The sequence below is a fragment of the Cygnus atratus genome, unplaced genomic scaffold, assembly GCF_013377495.2.
Source record: "Cygnus atratus isolate AKBS03 ecotype Queensland, Australia unplaced genomic scaffold, CAtr_DNAZoo_HiC_assembly HiC_scaffold_77, whole genome shotgun sequence".
NCBI classification, from domain to species: Eukaryota; Metazoa; Chordata; class Aves; order Anseriformes; family Anatidae; genus Cygnus; species Cygnus atratus.
In genome coordinates, this window is record NW_026110202.1 from 53923 (window position 1) to 74565 (window position 20643).

General features: G+C 55.6%; 1 pseudogene and 1 gene segment (V, D, J or C); both read right to left on the bottom strand.

Moving 5' to 3' along the window:
- Positions 1-7154: 7154 nt before the first annotated feature.
- On the bottom strand, positions 7155-8437 carry LOC118258909 (T cell receptor alpha variable 1-1-like). The segment is given in 3 exon segments: positions 7155-7163; positions 7562-7857; positions 8389-8437. Coding segments are annotated over 3 exon segments (354 nt in total).
- Positions 8438-13868: 5431 nt separating this feature from the next.
- On the bottom strand, positions 13869-19417 carry LOC126913776 (T cell receptor alpha variable 1-1-like; annotated as a pseudogene).
- Positions 19418-20643: the final 1226 nt, after the last annotated feature.

Here is a 20643-nt window from a genome sequence, read left to right on the forward strand (position 1 = left end):
TGCATGCGTGAGGGAACCTCAGAAGAGCACACGTCCCCACCAAGCGCCCCAGGAGAGCAGAGCTGCAGGAAATGACTCGGCAAGGGGAACAAAGAATGAAAGGGGGAGGAGAAAATGCTTGTTCCTGGAGTGTTTGAAATACCTGGCTGGGGTCCTCCTCCAGCAGTGACAGTATTGCTTCTGCAGCCAACATCTGCACAGCTGGGGAACATGGTGGCTTTTTGGTCCCTGTGGTAGAAAGGGTCTGTTCCTGCACTGATCCTTCAGTGGCATCCTTCCTTCTTCAGTGAGAAACGCCTGCTCTTCTGCAAGCTCCTGATGGCCCATGTAGAGTCTTCAGGGCTTTTGCCCCGCTGGGGTTTTACATCACCTCCTGGGGTCCTCATTTCTCTGGGGATGGTTCTTTTTCTTCTGGGAACAACTTGCACCCTGTTTCTGACCCCTCTTCTCTTTCCTTCCTCCACAACCTGGGAACATTACCTTCTAAGCAAGTCCCCAGAAATTGGTGAGGAACCCTGTGGTGCAGCAACCCAGCAGTCTGGCTGTGTCCTGATGGGGTGGGATGAGGTATGGTGTAGTCACTGTATCGTTCAAGGTTCCAAAAGGTGTCATTAGAGCGAGTGTCCAGCACTGACATTTCTTGTATTGCCAGGACGTTATCTCAGCACCAAAGGTAGAATCATAGAATCATAGAATATCCCAAGTTTGAAGGGACCCATAAGGATCATCGAGTCCAACTCTTGGCACCACACAGGTCTACCCAAGATCGTATGACTAAGAGCATAGTCCAACCGCTTCTTAAACTCCGACAGGCTTGGTGCCGTGACTACATCCCTGCAGAGCCTGTTCCAGTGTGTGACCACCCTCTCAGTGAAGAACCACTTCCTGATATCCAAACTGAACTTTCCCGCAACTTGACTCCATTCCCTTGGGTCCTATTGCTGGTTACCAGAGAGAATAGATTAGCGCCTGCCACTCTACTCCCCCTTGTAAGGAAGCTGTAGACCACGATGAATTCTCAGCCTCCTCTTTTCCAGGTTGAACAGGCCAGGTGACCTCAGCCGCTCCTCAAACGTCTTCCCCTCTGGGACCTTCACCATCTTTGTAGTCCTTCTCTGGACACTCTCCAGTAGTTTCATGTCTTTTTTTGTACTTTGGTGCCCAAAACTGCACACAGTACTCGAGGTGAGGTCACACCAGCGCAGAGTACAGTGGGACAATCACTTCCTTCGACCAGCTAGCAAGGCTGTGCTTGAAGTAATGTGCTGGATTTGGGCTTGGGACAAATCCTGTACAACAAGATCTTAAAATGCGACCACTACAGAAAACTGAGGAAACCCAATATAACTGCCCCGATGCCCTCTCAGGCCAGTGCCGTTTAACTCCAGGCCCTGCAAGGGGACTTCCAAGCACCGGCAGTGCCCCCCAGCGGGCCTGGCTGCGGCTGTGCCCCCGCCTCGCCCCCATCCACCCCGGACCACCCCCTGACCCTCCCAGCTCCGCAGGCCCTTGGCTGCCTTTGCTGCAAGGGCGCGCTGCTGGCTCGCGTGTGGCTGGGTGCCTCCTGCACCCAAAACCCTTTCCTGAGGCTCTGCTTCCTCGGCAGCCAGCCCCCACCTTGCATTATTCTGCGGATGCTTCCTGCCCAAGAGGAAAATCCTTTTCTTTGCTCCTTTGCACCATCCTGAGGCTCTGGTCAGCCCCCTCCTCCAGCCTTCCTGCATTCTCCGAAGCCCCCTTGTCACCTACGCTGTCACCACCTGTGTGCCCCGGTTGGGGACCATGCACAAACTGGCCAAGGGTGCCCTCCTCCCGACTGTTCGTGGCCTTAATGAAAGCATTCAGCAGGACTGGATGTCTCTGGCATTGCCAGCTGCTACTCAGGCAGAACGTGCCCTCCATGCCAAAGCTGCTGGCCAGGGCCCTGGGAAGGGCTCCCAGGAACTACAAACATGGTGCAGATGGGGAGGGAAGGAAGCTTTGCATCTCTGTGTCAAATTTCAACACCTGTCGATTTGCAGGCCTCTCTCTGCAAAGTGTTAGCAGCTTGAAAGGAGCAGTGGGAGCAGGACTGCGTGGAGGTCTCTGGTGCCACACACAGCTCATGCAGTCAGGTGTGCCCCTCCACTCGCTCCTCCACATCGCTGGGTGTGCCGTCCTGACCCCTCACACCCAGCTGGGTCCGACCCACACCGGACCTCCAGCGTCCTACCCAGAAGAACCGAAGGGGCTCAATGGGGACGGGTCAGGGCCGGGCTGGCGGAGGTCCCCCCGGGGCTGCGGGGCGAGGTGGTCCCGGCGGGCGGAGCGGCAGCGCCCCCTGGGGGCTGTGCCCCTGCCTCGCCCCCGCCACACACGCCCGGCCCCGCCCGCCACGGTTCCTGCCCGGCCGCAGCCCCGGCTCCTCTCCCCGTGGCTCTCAGGGCGCAGTAATACACCGCCGCGTCCCGAAGCCGGGGCCGGGCGAGCCACAGGGCGCTGGACCGGCGGTCTGCTGCCACCGATAGCTGCCCTGCCGGGTCCGTCACATCTTTGGAGCCACGAGAAGCCCACACGAGGAATGCGGGTCCTCGGCCTGGGAGCTGACGGTACCAATAGATGTACTCGTTTGACTGGATGTTGGGGTGTGAGCAGGTGATGCTGATGCCGGTGCCCTCCCTGGTCTCTGCCCGTGGCTCCTGCTGCACCTGGGCTCTGCCTGCAGCCACTGCCAAGAAGAAAAGGAGGAGAAAACTCAGAAAAGGGCTTTGCTGCCACCAAAATATCACACAAGGGGAGAGGAGAGAAGAAAACGGTTGACAGCTGATGGGAGCATTTTCTCAGAAGAAAGCACACAAAGGCATTTCTCCGGGAATGGTTATTTGGGGACCAGGTCGGAGCAGGGCTGTTTGGAAGGAGGGTCCGAGCCGAGCCAGGAGGAGAAGGGAAGCAGGCAGGAATGAGTGGGGGTGTGCCGAAAGGAGAGGAGGAAGGCAGGGAGCAAGGCAAGGTGGGAGGGAACGGCCGGCTGAGCTCGCTGGAGGCAGACGGGATGGCTGCAGAGGGAGGACAGAGGGGAGCGAGGTCCGTAAGAAGCCGGCGGGCCAGCAGCGAGGGCGGCCCCGGCCCCCCGCAGCCCCCGTCCCGTCCCCGCCGCCGGCAGCCCCGCGCACCCAGGAGCACCGCGGCCAGCCCCGCCAGCCCTGCGGCCCGGCCCCTGCCGCATCCCGCCGCTCCGCCGCCCGCGCCGCGCTGCCCCCGCCAGCCCCGGCTCTGCTCCGCCCGCGGCGCCTCCTCCCCGCCGCCGCCGCCGCCGCCCGGCGCCGCCAGCTCCGCCCCGGGGCCGCTCGGGGGCTGGCCCGGGCTGCGAGTGCTGGGCGCCTGGGGGCGGGCAGGGCTTGGGCTGCTGCCAGCGGGGCTGTGTCCGTCCTGCAGCCCAGTCCGGGACGCGGAGGCGAGTGCGGGGAAAGGCTGAGGCAGCTCCTTTGGCACGGACGAGGAGAGGGGAGGGGAGGGGAAGGGAGTGGGAGGGGGAGAGGGAGTGGAGAAAGCAGCTGCCCGTCTGCAGCGTCCCCAGCAAGAGGGGCAGGTGAAGGGCAGCAGGCCTGGGTGGACTAAGCCTGGCAGTGTGGTGATGAAAAGCACTGGTTCCCCAGCTGTGGCTGGCACTGCCTGCAGCTCGAATGGTATTGAAGCTGAGCACATATCTGGGAGACACACAGACAAGGTCGTGCATACCCCATTTGAGGACTATACACCCAGGCCAGTAACCCCAGTAGCTCTTTTGGAGACCTAAAACGCTCCTGCCGCAGTTGCCTGGAGTCTGAGACCCGCTTCCCCTGCTCCAGGAGCTTCACAGGGACACCCTGGCTCCAGCAGCTGACAGAATAGACCAGGGGAGACCTCACCCCCAGTCTGACTCCAGCACCTGGCACCAAATCCACTCCTGCTGCTCCACCAGCAGCTGGCACTTTCTCCTTGCAGCACACATGCACATGGGACAGAGCGAGATTACACAGAGGTAAGGAAAGATTCCAGAAGAGGACAGGACAGACGGCGGTGCTCAGGCTCAGGGCCCAGCCACACAAGTGCATGGAGCAGCCCCTTTTACACCCTGCTCTGTCTGCCCTCGTGTGCTCCTCCTGGCTCCTGTTTCTCTGCACGTCCCCTCATGGGGTTGTATAGGTCTGTCCTGCACCCATCCCAGCCTGTGTCCTGGCCCACAACTGTAGGAGGTGCAAGGCCCAGGCTGATCTTCCTGGCAGTGGCACCTGTGGCTTCTTGATAGGCCAACAGCTGGTGTGAATGGTGAGGTTTGTCTCTTGTCATTGCCTCTGTGTTTGTTTTCTCTGGTCTCAGTCTCTGTATGCTTGTTGATTGCCTCCTCTTTTCTTAGCATCCCAATTGACAAGGTCCCCGATCTTAGAACCTCGGTGGCATAAGCACAGCCACAGGCCTGTGTACCCCTCCAAGTGGTGTGACTGCCCACATTTGGTCTCCTCACTGCCTCCCTCATCATCTGTCAGTCAGGCTTGTGTCCCTGCATGTTCTTCTTTCCAGCTTCCTGCTGTTCTTTCTCTCTGCCCCTCTCCCTAGTGCTGAAGGGCTGCTTCTAGGGAAGGAAAGAAGGAGTGGGAAGCTGAAAGGTAAGAAAGAAAGGTGCTCTCTGCAGAGAAGGCATCTAAAAGCATGAGGCATCCCGACCAAGACTTGGCAAATGTCATTGAAGGGGAGGTTGCCGAAGACAAACTGCATGGAAGGATGCAAGGGCTGGTTGGGCACCAGTCTGGATTCCCAGTCTGGGTGAAGTGGTCAATGACTGAGTCCAGGATGAAGAGCAGCATCTTTCAGCTCTCAGACAAACCCAGCAGCAACAAAAGAAACCACTCTGTAGACCTTCCCTCGCCCCTAGGGGAAGACAGCTGCAGCAGGAGGAAGGAGGAGATGGAGTTGCTGCTCAGGATTCATTCTCCTCCACCCCTCGATATCTTCTGGACAGACAAAACATCAGGGCCTCAGCAAGCCAGGATGTTCCTGCAGAGACAGTAGAAAGTAAGATCCCAACCCTGGGCTTCACATGAGCAGACTCTCCTCTCTTCACTGTGTGCACGCCTATGTGTGTGTGTGTGTGTGTGCCTGACTGTACTTCAGTATGCATCCAGGAGTGCCTGTGTGTGGATCGATGAGTTCATGCATCTTTTTACATGAGCAGCAATGTGCGTGAGTGCTGTTCCCTCCATCAGCTTTTGATGTCATGAGCGATATCAGTATGAGAACAAGGGGCACACTGGGAATTAACAGAAACAGTGATCTGACAACAACATCCCACCAAGGCTGAGATGTGGTGATTATGCAGGTTGCCCCAAGACTCCTGAGCAGTCCTAGCCAGTCATCTGAGAAACCCTCCCAGAGGATCACAGGCTGCACCGCCAGCACGCATGTAGTCCAACCCTGTGTTCAAAGCAGGTCTCATCAGATCAGGTTGCTCAGGATCAAGTCCAGGCAAAGTTTGAACTCTTCCAAGGATGGAGCTCCCATAGCATCTCTTTGGCAGTCTGCTCCAGGCCTTGAACACCTTCAGGGTAATTATTTCTTCCATGCATCTAATCAGAATTACCCATTTCTGAATTTGCTAAAATCTGTGTAGAGAACATTCACAGCCCTCACATTTCCACAGTGCCAACCACCTTGCATAGGAGACAATGAAGCTGGGCAGGCATGATTGGCTCTCTGTACAGTTTGGCTGCTCCTAATCTCCTTGCTGTTTCCAGCACCCACATAGTCTAACCCTGTATTCAGAACAGGCCTCATCAGATCATGTTGCTCAGGATTTCTCAGCCTGTCTCCCTGTACATAAAGCTAACGCCATTCTTTTGAACTCTCTAGCTGTGGGGAGAGCAGCTGCGTCCTGGCCTGTAGAGGCAAGGAGGGGTGACTGCCACCATGCTCTTACACTCTGAATCCCGCTCTATGCAATAAAAGAAAAGAACCAAACTAGAGTGGACCCATGCTTGTTGGGCACTAAAATTGGCAGTAGCACAGGGTGGATTTCCTAGGGTCAGGAGAAGGGGGTCTGCAGACACAGAAGCTTGCATATCAGTGCGTGTGCTGTGGGCACTTCTGGGCCAGGATTGTTCTGTGGTTGTTCAGTTGCTCTCAGGTTCCTTCTTGCCCTGGCTGCTCTCTGGAGCTCACGGGCAGAGCAGTGGAGAATGCTCTGAGGTGGCCAGCATATTTTCTTGTGAGGGGGTCACACAAACACACACCTCCTCTTGCACACCTGTGTGGAATCATGCAAAAATCTGCACCCGCAGACACTTGCACAAATCTAGCACACAGGCTGTGGTGGTTTCACACCAATGGTCAACTAAACAGCACCACATGGCTCTTTCACTTCCCCTCCTCAATGGAAGCTGTGGGGAGAAAATATAAGCCCTAAAGGGCTTACGACTTCAGATAGGGATAATTACATTAAATTAAGATAGGGAGTTGAGGAGTGAGGAAGGGCTGCTTCTGGGAGGTCTGTCATGTGAGGTGTCTTGTGGGATATGATGACAGGGCATCATGTGGTCTCAAAAGATTCAGAAGTGGAACAGTGTAAGAAACAGCCTTTGCAACAGCCCCAAGCATTCTTCTCCTCATCCTCCCATCAGTCTGCACAATGTGGGAGCATGGTCTGCACACAAGAGCAAGAGTGGCAAGGAAGGTGGCCTATACTCCCTCCTCATCCCAAAGCGTTCCCTGCACAGCCCAGGAGCTGCACAGCTTTGCAGGGTAGAGGTGACTCGCAGACTGAGGGTGAAATCAGCCTGGCCAGGCCGCACACAAGGCCCCTCACTGGCCTGGCACACCCCCAGCTCCCATCAGACAGGGCCATCCAAGGACAGCATCCGATGCCCAACCCCACCCTGGCTGCTCTGCAGGGCCTGCCTCTCCCCTGCCATGAAGCAGTTCTCGGTCAGTCCAGCCCTCTTCCTGGCATGGCCAACCTCTGTGGTGGTGGACACAGTCCTAGGGATATGTCTAACGCACAAGAAACCATGTCCGATCTCCTGTGTTCCTCCCTGCCTAGGGATTTCCACTTCGCTGGGCAGCTTGGGAGATCCTGTTCTTGCTGATGCTGTGTGCTAACAACATTATGTTCTGCAGGAATGCCCACCCAGGGATGGTCCATCCTACCAGACCTATGGGGAAAGTCAGAGGACAAAGAAGCTTTTTGCATGGGACTGCCATGCTCAGGTGAGTCTCTGACCTCTTGCTTCCAGCCCTCGGTGCAGAGCAGAGCGCATAGATCAGAATGGGCCATGAGCTTTTTGCAAAGCAAATGGCAAAAGCTGCTTTGTCCATGGGTGCACAGGGAGAACAGTTTGAGGGCAAGGGCTCTTTCACCACCACCTCCTTCCTTTCAAGCCACTGACACCAGTCCCACTGGGAAAGAGGATCTGGCTGGCAGATCTCGGAGTGCACAGGGGAAGCAGCGCTGCCAGGGGAGAGCTGAGGGCCCCATCCCAGAGCTCTGCCTTGCACAGACACATCCCCTCCCCATCCGGGATTGTTGCTCAGCCAGGGCAGCTCCCTGCACCAAGGTGTCACTCACAGCACAGAGGTACAAGGCGCTGTCAGAGAGCTCAACTTCCTTCAGCCGCAGGATGCTGGATTTCCCCGCAGTGTTCAGCTCCGTGGTGAAACGGCCGTTCTGCTTGGTGCCTGCTGTGTTGTGATATGTGACCAGTTGAGGAGCTTGTCCCTTCTTCTGCTGGTACCAGATCAAGGCATAAAAATAGGAGCTCTGGTACGTGCAAGTGGTCTGGAACGTTTTTTTCTGTTCCACGGTGACTTGTCCTTCTTGCTGGGTGACGGAGGTCTGCCCCATGACATCTGAAAGAAACCAAATGTCAGCAACTGATCACAGAAACCTAGAGGAGAAGCAAGCTTCTGGATGGGAAGGCTTCCTGTGCCTTCAACTGCAGCAAGAATCCCATGGATGTTGGCGTCTTTGGGAAGGAAGTCTATGACCAGAGGTTAGCATGGATCCCAGAGCAAGGTAATATTCATTACCTCCCACAGGTAAGGCCATTACCATACCCTCACGGTAGAGCTGTCTTTAGTTCCTTCTCTCCTACTGCCCAGAGTGTCAGAAGAGAGGGGCAGAGTGGCATGGATGGTTGGCAATAGGAAAGGAAGGGAAGAAGATCTGAGATGATCAGGAGAGGAGGTGTTTCTTGTGTCTCATCTTTCTTTCCAACAGTAAGAGCATCTTCAGAAAAGAGGTGCAAAACAGTCATGATCTGATACTAGCCATCATTTTCCCAGTAATTCAAGAGCGGCTCCCTGCAGAGAGCTGTTGATGGGGGTGATATTCTCCTGAGGAGAAGGAGAATCATGCCACCAGCCACCGGCAATGCTTACCCAGTGGTTGCCTCAGGAAGGCAGCGAGGATGAGATAAACAAGGCGCATTCTGAGACCAATCCTCCTGCATGTGTGAAGGAACCTCAGAAGAGCACACGTCCCCACCAAGCGCCCCAGGAGAGCAGAGCTGCAGGAAATGACTCGGCAAGGGGAACAAAGAATGAAAGGGGGAGGAGAAAATGCTTGTTCCTGGAGTGTTTGAAATACCTGGCTGGGGTCCTCCTCCAGCAGTGACAGTATTGCTTCTGCAGCCAACATCTGCACAGCTGGGGAACATGGTGGCTTTTTGGTCCCTGTGGTAGAAAGGGTCTGTTCCTGCACTGATCCTCCAATGGCGTCCTTCCTTCTTCAGTGAGAAACGCCTGCTCTTCTGCACACTCCTGATTTAGAGTCACCAAATCACAGAATCATTTAGGTTGGAAGAGACCTCCAAGATCACCTAGTCCAACCTCTGACCTAACACTAACAAGTCCTCCACTAAACCATATCACTGAACTCTACATCTAAACTTCTTTTAAAGACCTCCAGGGATGGTGACTCAACCACTTCCCTGAGCAGCCTATTCCAATGCCTAACAACCCTTTCAGTAAATAATTTTTTCCTAATATCCTACCTAAACCTCCCCTGAAGGAGGCTTCAGGGCTCTTGCCCCACTGGCGTTTTACACTACCTCCTGGGGTCCTCATTTCTCTGGGGATGGTTCTTTTTCCTCTGGGAACAACTAGCACTCTGTTTCTACCACCTCTCCCGTTTCCTTTCACGCTGCACTGGCAGTGCGTGTTTGCAGCCCAGAAGGCCAACTGCATCCTGGGCTGCATCAAAGGAGGAGAGGCCAGCAGGTCAAGGGAGGGGATTTTCCCCCTCTAACATGCCCTTGTGATGCCCCACTTGGAGTACTGCATCTAGGTCTGGAGTCCCCAGCACAAGAAGGATGTCAATCTATTAGAACGAGTCCAGAGGGGGGCCACAAAGATGATCAAGGGGCTGGAGCACCTCTCCTACGAAGAAAGGCTGGGAGAGCTGAGGCTGTTTAGCCTTCAGAAGAGAACGCTCCGGGGTGACCTCACTGCGAACTTTCAGTACTTGAAGGGGACTTGTAGAAGGAATGGAGAGCAACTTTGCTCAGTTGGATGTTGACAGGATGAGGGGGAATGGTTTTAAACTAAATGAGGGGAGATTTAGTTGAGAGGATAGGAGGAAATTCTTCACTCAGAGGGTGGTGAGGCACTGGAAGATGTTGCCCAGAGAGGTTGTGGATGCTCCATCCCTGGAGGTGTTCAAGACCAGGTTAGGTGAGGCCCTGATCAACCTGATCTATTGGGTGGCGTCCCTGCCTATGGCAGGGGGGTTGGAACTAGATGATCTTTGAGGTCCCTTCCAACCAAAGCCATTCTATGATTCTATGATTCATTCTACGATTCTACGATCCTTCCTCTACCAGCTGGGAACACCGCCAAGGTGATCCGCTCTGAAGCAGAATGCGTCCTGCAGTGGAGCAGGGGGATCATGGCCTGCAGGGGTTTTCCTACACCAAGGCAGCTGCCAGGAGCTGGAAGCACTCAAGATGGTGGCTGATGAGGCTTGGGTGGAGCCAGGAGCAACCCCACTCTGTTGTACAAAGGCAGCCCCTGGGGAGCGTGAGGGACCAGGAGTGTGGCAAACAGAGTGGGTAAACAAGGCATGGGACAAAACACCTCCTGGTGTCCTCATTTCTCTAGGGATGGTTTTTTTATTCTGGGTACAACTAGCACCCTGTTTCTAACCCCTTTCCTGTTTCCTTCCTCTACCACCTGGGAACATTGCCTTTTAATCAAGTCCGCAGAAATAAGTGAGGAACCCTGTGGTGCAGCATCCCAGAAGTCTGGCTGTGTCCTGATGGGGTGGGATGAGGTATGGTGTAGTCACTGTATCATTCAAGGTTCCAGAAGGTCTCATTAGAGTGAGTGTCCAGCAGAGACATTTCTTATAGCCAGGATGACATGGCAGCGCTAACAAAGGGCTTGGGACAAATCCTGTACAACAAGTTCTTAAGAAGTGACCACAACAGAAAATGGAGGAAAACCAGTGTAGCTGTTCCGATGCTCCCTTGGGCCCGTGCTGCTTAAATCCAGGCCCTGCAAGGGGACTTCCAAGCACCGGAAGAGTCTCCTGGCGAGCCTGGCTGTGTCTGTACCCCTATCCCTGCCCCTGCCTCACCTGCCCGGCCCCACCCACCCCAGGGCACCGCTTTGACCCCCCCAGCTCTGCAGGCCCTTGGCTGCCTTTGCTGCAAAGGCACGCTGCTGGCTTGTGTGTGGCTGGGTGCCTCCTGCATCCAAAACCCCTTCCTGAGACTCTGCTTCCTCGGCAGCCAGCCCCCACCCCGCATTACTCTGGGGGTGCTTCCTGCCCAAGAGGAAAATCCTTTTCTTTGCTCCTTTGCACCATCCTGAGGCTCTGGTCAGCCCCCTTCTCCAGCCTTCCTGCATTCTCCGAAGCCCCCTTGTGACCTACGCTGTCACCACCTGTGTGCCCCGGTTGGGGGCCATGCACAAACTGGCCAAGGGTGCCCTCCTCCCGACTGCTCGTGGCCTTAATGAAAGCATTCAGCAGGACTGGATGTCTCTGGCATTGCCAGCTGCTACTCAGGCAGAAGGTGCCCTCCATGCCAAAGCTGCTGGCCAGGGCCCTGGGAAGGGCTCCCAGGAACTACAAACATGGTGCAGATGGGGAGGGAAGGAAGCTTTGCATCTCTGTGTCAAATTTCAACACCTGTCGATTTACAGGCCTCTCTCTGCAAGGTGTTAGCAGCTTGAAAGGAGCAGTGGGAGCAGGACTGCGTGGAGGTCTCTGGTGCCACACACAGCTCATGCAGTCAGGTGTGCCCCTCCACTCGCTCCTCCACATCGCTGGGTGTGCCGTCCTGACCCCTCACACCCAGCTGGGTCCGACCCACACCGGACCTCCAGCGTCCTACCCAGAAGAACCGAAGGGGCTCAGTGGGGACGGGTCAGGGCCGGGCTGGCGGAGGTCCCCCCGGGGCTGCGGGGCGACGTGGTCCCGGCGGGCGGAGCGGCAGCGCCCCCTGGGGGCTGTGCCCCTGCCTCGCCCCCGCCACACACGCCCGGCCCCGCCCGCCACGGTTCCTGCCCGGCCGCAGCCCCGGCTCCTCTCCCCGTGGCTCTCAGGGCGCAGTAATACACCGCCGCGTCCCGAAGCCGGGGCCGGGCGAGCCACAGGGCGCTGGACCGGCGGTCTGCTGCCACCGATAGCCGCCCTGCCGGGTCCGTCACATCTTGGGACCCACTAGAAGCCCACACGAGGAATGCGGGTCCTCGGCCTGGGAGCTGATGGTACCAGTGGATGTACTCGTTTGACTGGATGTTGGGGTGTGAGCAGGTGATGTTGATGCCGGTGCCCTCCCTGGTCTCTGCCCGTGGCTCCTGCTGCACCTGGGCTCTGCCTGCAGCCACTGCCAAGAAGAAAAGGAGGAGAAAACTCAGAAAAGGGCTTTGCTGCCACCAAAATATCACACAAGGGGAGAGGAGAGAAGAAAACGGTTGACAGCTGATGGGAGCATTTTCTCAGAAGAAAGCACACAAAGGCATTTCTCCGGGAATGGTTATTTGGGGACCAGGTCGGAGCAGGGCTGTTTGGAAGGAGGGTCCGAGCCGAGCCAGGAGGAGAAGGGAAGCAGGCAGGAATGAGTGGGGGTGTGCCGAAAGGAGAGGAGGAAGGCAGGGAGCAAGGCAAGGTGGGAGGGAACGGCCGGCTGAGCTCGCTGGAGGCAGACGGGATGGCTGCAGAGGGAGGACAGAGGGGAGCGAGGTCCGTAAGAAGCCGGCGGGCCAGCAGCGAGGGCGGCCCCGGCCCCCCGCAGCCCCCGTCCCGTCCCCGCCGCCGGCAGCCCCGCGCACCCAGGAGCACCGCGGCCAGCCCCGCCAGCCCTGCGGCCCGGCCCTGCCGCATCCCGCCGCTCCGCCGCCCGCGCCGCGCTGCCCCCGCCAGCCCCGGCTCTGCTCCGCCCGCGGCGCCTCCTCCCCGCCGCCGCCGCCGCCGCCGCCCGGCGCCGCCAGCTCCGCCCCGGGGCCCCTCGGGGGCTGGCCCGGGCTGCGAGTGCTGGGCGCCTGTGGGCGGGCAGGGCTTGGGCTGCTGCCAGCGAGGCTCTGCCCGTCCTGCAGCCCAGCCCGGGACGCGGAGGCGTGTGGGGAAAGGCTGGGGCAGCTCCTTTGGCACGGACGAGGAGAGGGGAGGGGAAAGGAATGGGAGAGGGAGAGGGAGTGGAGAAAGCAGCTGCCCGTCTGCAGCGTCCGCAGCAGGAGGGGCTGGCGGAGGGCAGCGGGCCGGGCTAGACTGGGTCTGGTAGCGCTGTGCTGCCAAGCGCTGGTCTCCTGGCTGTGGCCGGCACTGCTGACAGCTCCACTGGTATGGAAGCTGAGCACATATCCGGGAGACACACAGACGGGATCATGCACACTCCATTTGGGGAAGATACAGCCGGGCTGGTACCCCCATTAGCTGCTTTTGGAGACCCAAAACACTCCTGCTACATTTGCCTGGAGGCTGAGACCCACTTTTCCCTGCTCCAGGAGCTTCACGGGGACCCCCTGGCTCCAGCAGCTGACAGCACAGGCCAGGGATGTCCTTGCCCTCAGTCTGACTCAGCACCTGGCACCAAATCCACTCCTGCTGCTCCACCAGCAGCTGGCACTTTCTCCTTGCAGCACACATGCACATGGGACAGAGCGAGATTATGCAGAGGTAAGGACAGATGGTGGTGCTCAGCCGCAAGACCCAAGAAGCACACAAGGCAGCCCCTTTTACCCCACTGCTCTGTCTGCCCTTGTGTGCTCGTCTCGGCTCCCCTTGCCCTGCATGTCCCCTCATGGGGTTGTATAGGTCTGTCCTGCACCCATCCCAGCCTGTGTCCTGGCCCACAACTGTAGGAGGTGCAAGGCCCAGGCTGATCTTCCTGGCAGTGGCACCTGTGGCTTCTTGATAGGCCAACAACTGGTGTGAATGGTGAGGTTTGTCTCTTGTCATTGCCTCTGTGTTTGTTTTCTCTGGTCTCAGTCTCTGTACGCTTGTTGATTGCCTCCTCTTTTCTTAGCATCCCAATTGACAAGGTCCCCGATCTTAGAACCTCAGTGGCATAAGCACAGCCACAGGCCTGTGTACCCCTCCAAGTGGTGTGACTGCCCACATTTGGTCTCCTCACTGCCTCCCTCATCATCTGTCAGTCAGGCTTGTGTCCCTGCATGTTCTTCTTTCCAGCTTCCTTTTGTTCTTTCTCTCTGCCCCTCTCCCTAGTGCTGAAGGGCTGCTTCTAGGGAAGGAAAGAAGGAGGGAGAAGCTGAAAGGTAAGAAAGAAAATAAGGGCTGCTGTGGAAGCAGTGATGGCTGCTGCCCCATCTCCATTGCTGATGAGAGTAGAGAAAACAGCATGTTCCTGAAAGCACAGACAAGCAACACAGCAAAGAAAACAAACAAACAACCCCCCTCAGTTTCTCAGTTTTCCCATGGCTTCTTTCACCTTCTGGGTCCCCAGGCTGTACATTGTTGCATGGAGCAGGGGCATCACAGCCCTGGAGAAGATGGACACCACTTTGTTGAGGGAGACATTGGCAGTGGCGTGGGTATAGAGGAGGGAATGTGGCCCCAGGCACGAAAAAGTGAGAGTGAGCTGACAGTCTTGAGTGTCCTCATATGTCTACGTTGAGAGGCAGACCAGGAGCACCCTGCAGGAGCTCAGGGAGGACAGGAAAACTGGTGGTGCTGTTGTAGTCAAGGAGCACACCAGTCCAGAAGCTCTCAGCAGAGGCCAGCTGCATGACAGATAGCGAGTCCCAGAAGAAGCTGTGACTGTATAGGGCTAGCACAGGGCCAACGAAGGGGGAGTGCCACTTGTGCCAAGGAGGTGAGCGTGGCCTCAGCCCACAGGCCTCCCACCAGGTAGGCCCAGACGTTCCCCCCCATGGCACTGGAGTACTGCAGTGGGTGGCAGATGGCCACAGATTGGTCCTAGGCCCTGAGTGTGAAGAGGAGATCCCAGTTTAAGGATCCAAACTAGTGTGGACCTTCCTCGTTGGGGACTAAAATTGCCAGTAGCACGGGGTGGATTTCCTAGGGTCAGGAGAAGGGGGTCTGCAGACACAGAAGGTTGCATATCAGTGCTTGTGCTGTGGGCACTTCTGGGCCAGGATTGTTCTGTGGTTGTTCAGTTGCTCTCAGGTTCCTTCTTGCCCTGGCTGCTCTCTGGAGCTCACGGGCAGAGCAGTGGAGAATGCTCTGAGGTGGCCAGCATATTTTCTTGTGAGGGGGTCACACAAACACACACCTCCTCTTGCACACCTATGTGGAATCATGCAAAAATCTGCACCCGCAGACACTTGCACAAATCTAGCACACAGGCTGTGGTGGTTTCACACCAATGGTCAACTAAACAGCACCACATGGCTCTTTCACTTCCCCTCCTCAATGGAAGCTGTGGGGAGAAAATATGATTTAATCTAATGGGTTTACGAGTTGAGATAGGGATAATTTCATTAAAGGAGAATCACTAAGCCTAGGCGCAGTCTCGACTCTGCTCCACACTCCGTACTGTTCCTCTTAGACTCATCACACCAGGTTGCCCCAGTGTGATGAACATTTAAGGTTGGAGGCCTTGGGAACTTTAATGTTGTGCAGCTACACTCCACCCTGGAAGCTTCTTCAGTGCTGTACCTTTTCTTTAAAATGTGAATATCAGTTTAATTTCCAAGTTTCCTCAGGCAATTACTCCACACCTGCCTGTAGCTGATGTTAATTGAGGAGACCGAGACCAACATTTTAAAAAGACATTGTCCACATAGCATCTCATTGTCTCTGAAAACCATAGAATAACAGAACAATATGATATCTTGAGTTAGAACTGACCCACAAGGATAGATGAGCGTCTCTGTTCTAGCTCCACACTGGACTACTTACAAATTACAGCATAGGTCTGAGAGTGTTGTCCTAATGCTTGTTGAATCCCAGCAGGCTTGGTGCCATGACCACTTCCTGGGCCTTTTCTGAGGCTGCACCAGTACCTGGCACCACCACACAGAGATGACACTACAGGCCCTGGGATCAGCTGGACACATGCCTAAGGTCAGGTGAATTATGTGCACACATGTGCACTAGCACATACCAAGAGTGCATGCACATTACACAAACAGATCCATGGACACACGCAAACATGCATGTGCATGCATGCACACACAGTTCCATAGATGCCCTGACAAATGCAGGCGCAAAGACTGCGTGCACAGAAACATGAGGCCACACATCTGCACATGCAGACATCAGGTACATGTGTGCACTCAGTGCCTCTGGTGGGTTCACAAGGGCTCTGCCCCACAAACGACTACCCTGTCAGGGCAAGGGCAGAGGCCAAGGGCATCTGATAGAAGAGATGCTGGGGACCTTTCTGGCAGGGCAGAGCTGTGGCGCTCTGAGCAGGACAAGGCTCCAAAGGAGAGGACAGCGCAGTGTGGGATGTGCAGAGACTACCCATAGAGAGGAGTCCAAGGAGGTCAGCCCATTTCTCCAGAGGGCAGCTTTAGGAGGAAGAGACGAGAAACCCCACAGTGTAGCCCACCAGCCTGGAAACCTGGAAACCAGGACAGCATCACGGATTCCAGCCTGTGCTGAAACCATCATATGCTTGAGCTGAGTGCTGTGCAACCACTGACAGTCCTGGCCCAGAAATCTTGGGGCCTCTCCATCCCAGCGCTCAGAAGAAGCCTCCAAGTGGAAATGGGTGTGGCATTAGCCAGGAAATGAAAAGCCAGCATAGAAGAGAAAGCAGCCCCACAGCCCGTCAGTAGCTGGGAGCTTTTCCTTTCATCATGAGCACGCTAGAAAATTATCACTTCCGTGGAGGCTTCTTCTGGGCCTGGGGCAGTGCAGGGCCACCAGAAAAGGCAGACCAACTCCTCTACCCCCTCATCTTCTTCTGTATGGGAACCCAGTATGTCTGAAACCCTTTCTGTATGTCTTTTTCTAGTAATGACAATACCAGTTGCACTGGGTCTTCGCGATGGTGGTCATGAGAGAGGGATGAGGAAAGGTGTGACTCAGAGACTGTGTAGGACCTGGCTGAGTTGGATTTTCATCTCGGAGAGAGGCAGGAGCCTTATTTGTCCCAATCACTCTTTTTGGATCTTGTATGTATGAAGACATTTTGCTCCTCACATTTCCCTGTGCTCCTCTTCCTCCCTACGCTGTCTCCCAGGTTCACCTGCAGCCCCAAGACATGTCCTGCTATGAACAGTGCATGCTGTGCTGGCCCTTTGGCCCAGCCCCGCTGGTCAGCAGCTGCTACGAGCCCTGCATCAGGCATTGCTGGAACTCCACTGTCATCATCCAGCCCTCTCCTGTGATCATTGCTCTGCCAGATCCCATCCTCAGCTCTTACCCACAGAACACCACTGTGGAATCCTCCATGTCTGCTGCTGATTGCAGCATCCTCAGCTGTGAGGTTAAAAGACATTTAGATTTAGAGCTAAGTGATATGGTTTAGTGGAGGACTTGTCAGTATTAGGTCAGAGGTTGGACTCGGTGATCTTGGAGGTCTCTTCCAACCTAGATGATTCTGTGATTCTGTGAGGTGCAGACTTCTGGTACCTCCTGGTGCTGCCTGCACTGACAGCCTCTTCTAGAAGTCACCCAATTTACCTCCTGAGAGTCATTAAAGTTTTCTGCATCCCACCCTCTTCCTCCACGTGAAACTTTTCTTGGTGGTCTCAAGTTGCCAGGGAAGAAAGGCATTGCCTTGTTTGGCAGGGGAATGGTGAGCACAGGAGGGGGCCTTTCATCGTTTGCAGAGGAATTTGATGGTGGGACACAGGGCAGTGGGGACCCTTCAGGCACTGTCCCTTGGAGCTGAGGAAGACCTCTGCAGCTCCTCCAGAGCCAGTTGTGACCAGGCCCTGTCTTCTGGCATCTCTGCCCTAATGCACCCCTTTGGGCTAACAGTATGTCCTGCAGATGGGGAGCCTGGCAACCGCTGTCCTTGGATGAGGAGCCTGGTGCTGCTGGAAGCTCTGAGAGGTCAGCATCTCCCAAGCTTGCACAGAAGGGACTTTCTCCTGCTCTGGCTACATCGTGCTGGTGAAAGAGGCTCCATCAGAAGAGGGCCCAAAGGATTCAGGAGTGGATTGTTGTGAGAAACAGCTTTTGGAACAGCCCTGAGCATTCTTCTCCTCATCCTCCCATCAGTCTGCACAATGTGGGAGCATGGTCTGCACACAAGAGCAAGAGTGGCAAGGAAGGTGGCCTATACTCCCTCCTCATCCCAAAGCGTTCCCTGCACAGCCCAGGAGCTGCACAGCTTTGCAGGGTAGAGGTGACTCGCAGACTGAGGGTGAAATCAGCCTGGCCAGGCCGCACACAAGGCCCCTCACTGGCCTGGCACACCCCCAGCTCCCATCAGACAGGGCCATCCAAGGACAGCATCCGATGCCCAACCCCACCCTGGCTGCTCTGCAGGGCCTGCCTCTCCCACTGCCATGAAGCAGTTCTCGGTCAGTCCAGCCCTCTTCCTGGCATGGCCAACCTCTGTGGTGGTGGACACAGTCCTAGGGATATGTCTAACGCACAAGAAACCATGTCCGATCTCCTGTGTTCCTCCCTGCCTAGGGATTTCCACTTCGCTGGGCAGCTTGGGAGATCCTGTTCTTGCTGATGCTGTGTGCTAACAACATTATGTTCTGCAGGAATGCCCACCCAGGGATGGTCCATCCTACCAGACCTATGGGGAAAGTCAGAGGACAAAGAAGCTTTTTGCATGGGACTGCCATGCTCAGGTGAGTCTCTGACCTCTTGCTTCCAGCCCTCGGTGCAGAGCAGAGCGCATAGATCAGAATGGGCCATGAGCTTTTTGCAAAGCAAATGGCAAAAGCTGCTTTGTCCATGGGTGCACAGGGAGAACAGTTTGAGGGCAAGGGCTCTTTCACCACCACCTTCCTTCCTTTCAAGCCACTGACACCAGTCCCACTGGGAAAGAGGATCTGGCTGGCAGATCTCGGAGTGCACAGGGGAAGCAGCGCTGCCAGGGGAGAGCTGAGGGCCCCATCCCAGAGCTCTGCCTTGCACAGACACATCCCCTCCCCATCCGGGGTTGTTGCTCAGCCAGGGCAGCTCTGTGCAGCAGGGTGTCACTCACAGCGCAGAGGTACAAGGCGCTGTCAGAGAGCTCAACTTCCTTCAGCCGCAGGATGCTGGATTTCCCCGCAGTGTTCAGCTCCGTGGTGAAACGGCCGTTCTGCTTGGTGCCTGCTGTGTTGTGATATGTGACCAGTTGAGGAGCTTGTCCCTTCTTCTGCTGGTACCAGATCAAGGCATAAAAATAGGAGCTCTGGTACGTGCAAGTGGTCTGGAACGTTTTTTCTGTTCCACGGTGACTTGTCCTTCTTGCTGGGTGACGGAGGTCTGCCCCATGACATCTGAAAGAAACCAAATGTCAGCAACTGATCACAGAAACCTAGAGGAGAAGCAAGCTTCTGGATGGGAAGGCTTCCTGTGCCTTCAACTGCAGCAAGAATCCCATGGATGTTGGCGTCTTTGGGAAGGAAGTCTATGACCAGAGGTTAGCATGGATCCCAGAGCAAGGTAATATTCATTACCTCCCACAGGTAAGGCCATTACCATACCCTCACGGTAGAGCTGTCTTTAGTTCCTTCTCTCCTACTGCCCAGAGTGTCAGAAGAGAGGGGCAGAGTGGCATGGATGGTTGGCAATAGGAAAGGAAGGGAAGAAGATCTGAGATGATCAGGAGAGGAGGTGTTTCTTGTGTCTCATCTTTCTTTCCAGCAGTAAGAGCATCTTCAGAAAAGAGGTGCAAAACAGTCATGATCTGATACTAGCCATCATTTTCCCAGTAATTCAAGAGCAGCTCCCTGCAGCGAGCTGTTGATGGGGGTGATATTCTCCTGAGGAGAAGGAGAATCATGCCACCAGCCACCGGCAATGCTTACCCAGTGGTTGCCTCAGGAAGGCAGCGAGGATGAGATAAACAAGGCGCATTCTGAGACCAATCCTCCTGCATGTGTGAAGGAACCTCAGAAGAGCACACGTCCCCACCAAGCGCCCCAGGAGAGCAGAGCTGCAGGAAATGACTCGGCAAGGGGAACAAAGAATGAAAGGGGGAGGAGAAAATGCTTGTTCCTGGAGTGTTTGAAATACCTGGCTGGGGTCCTCCTCCAGCAGTGACAGTATTGCTTCTGCAGCCAACATCTGCACAGCTGGGGAACATGGTGGCTTTTTGGTCCCTGTGGTAGAAAGGGTCTGTTCCTGCACTGATCCTCCAATGGCGTCCTTCCTTCTTCAGTGAGAAACGCCTGCTCTTCTGCACACTCCTGATTTAGAGTCACCAAATCACAGAATCATTTAGGTTGGAAGAGACCTCCAAGATCACCTAGTCCAACCTCTGACCTAACACTAACAAGTCCTCCACTAAACCATATCACTGAACTCTACATCTAAACTTCTTTTAAAGACCTCCAGGGATGGTGACTCAACCACTTCCCTGAGCAGCCTATTCCAATGCCTAACAACCCTTTCAGTAAATAATTTTTTCCTAATATCCTACCTAAACCTCCCCTGAAGGAGGCTTCAGGGCTCTTGCCCCACTGGCGTTTTACACTACCTCCTGGGGTCCTCATTTCTCTGGGGATGGTTCTTTTTCCTCTGGGAACAACTAGCACTCTGTTTCTACCACCTCTCCCGTTTCCTTTCACGCTGCACTGGCAGTGCGTGTTTGCAGCCCAGAAGGCCAACTGCATCCTGGGCTGCATCAAAGGAGGAGAGGCCAGCAGGTCAAGGGAGGGGATTTTCCCCCTCTAACATGCCCTTGTGATGCCCCACTTGGAGTACTGCATCTAGGTCTGGAGTCCCCAGCACAAGAAGGATGTCAATCTATTAGAACGAGTCCAGAGGGGGGCCACAAAGATGATCAAGGGGCTGGAGCACCTCTCCTACGAAGAAAGGCTGGGAGAGCTGAGGCTGTTTAGCCTTCAGAAGAGAACGCTCCGGGGTGACCTCACTGCGAACTTTCAGTACTTGAAGGGGACTTGTAGAAGGAATGGAGAGCAACTTTGCTCAGTTGGATGTTGACAGGATGAGGGGGAATGGTTTTAAACTAAATGAGGGGAGATTTAGTTGAGAGGATAGGAGGAAATTCTTCACTCAGAGGGTGGTGAGGCACTGGAAGATGTTGCCCAGAGAGGTTGTGGATGCTCCATCCCTGGAGG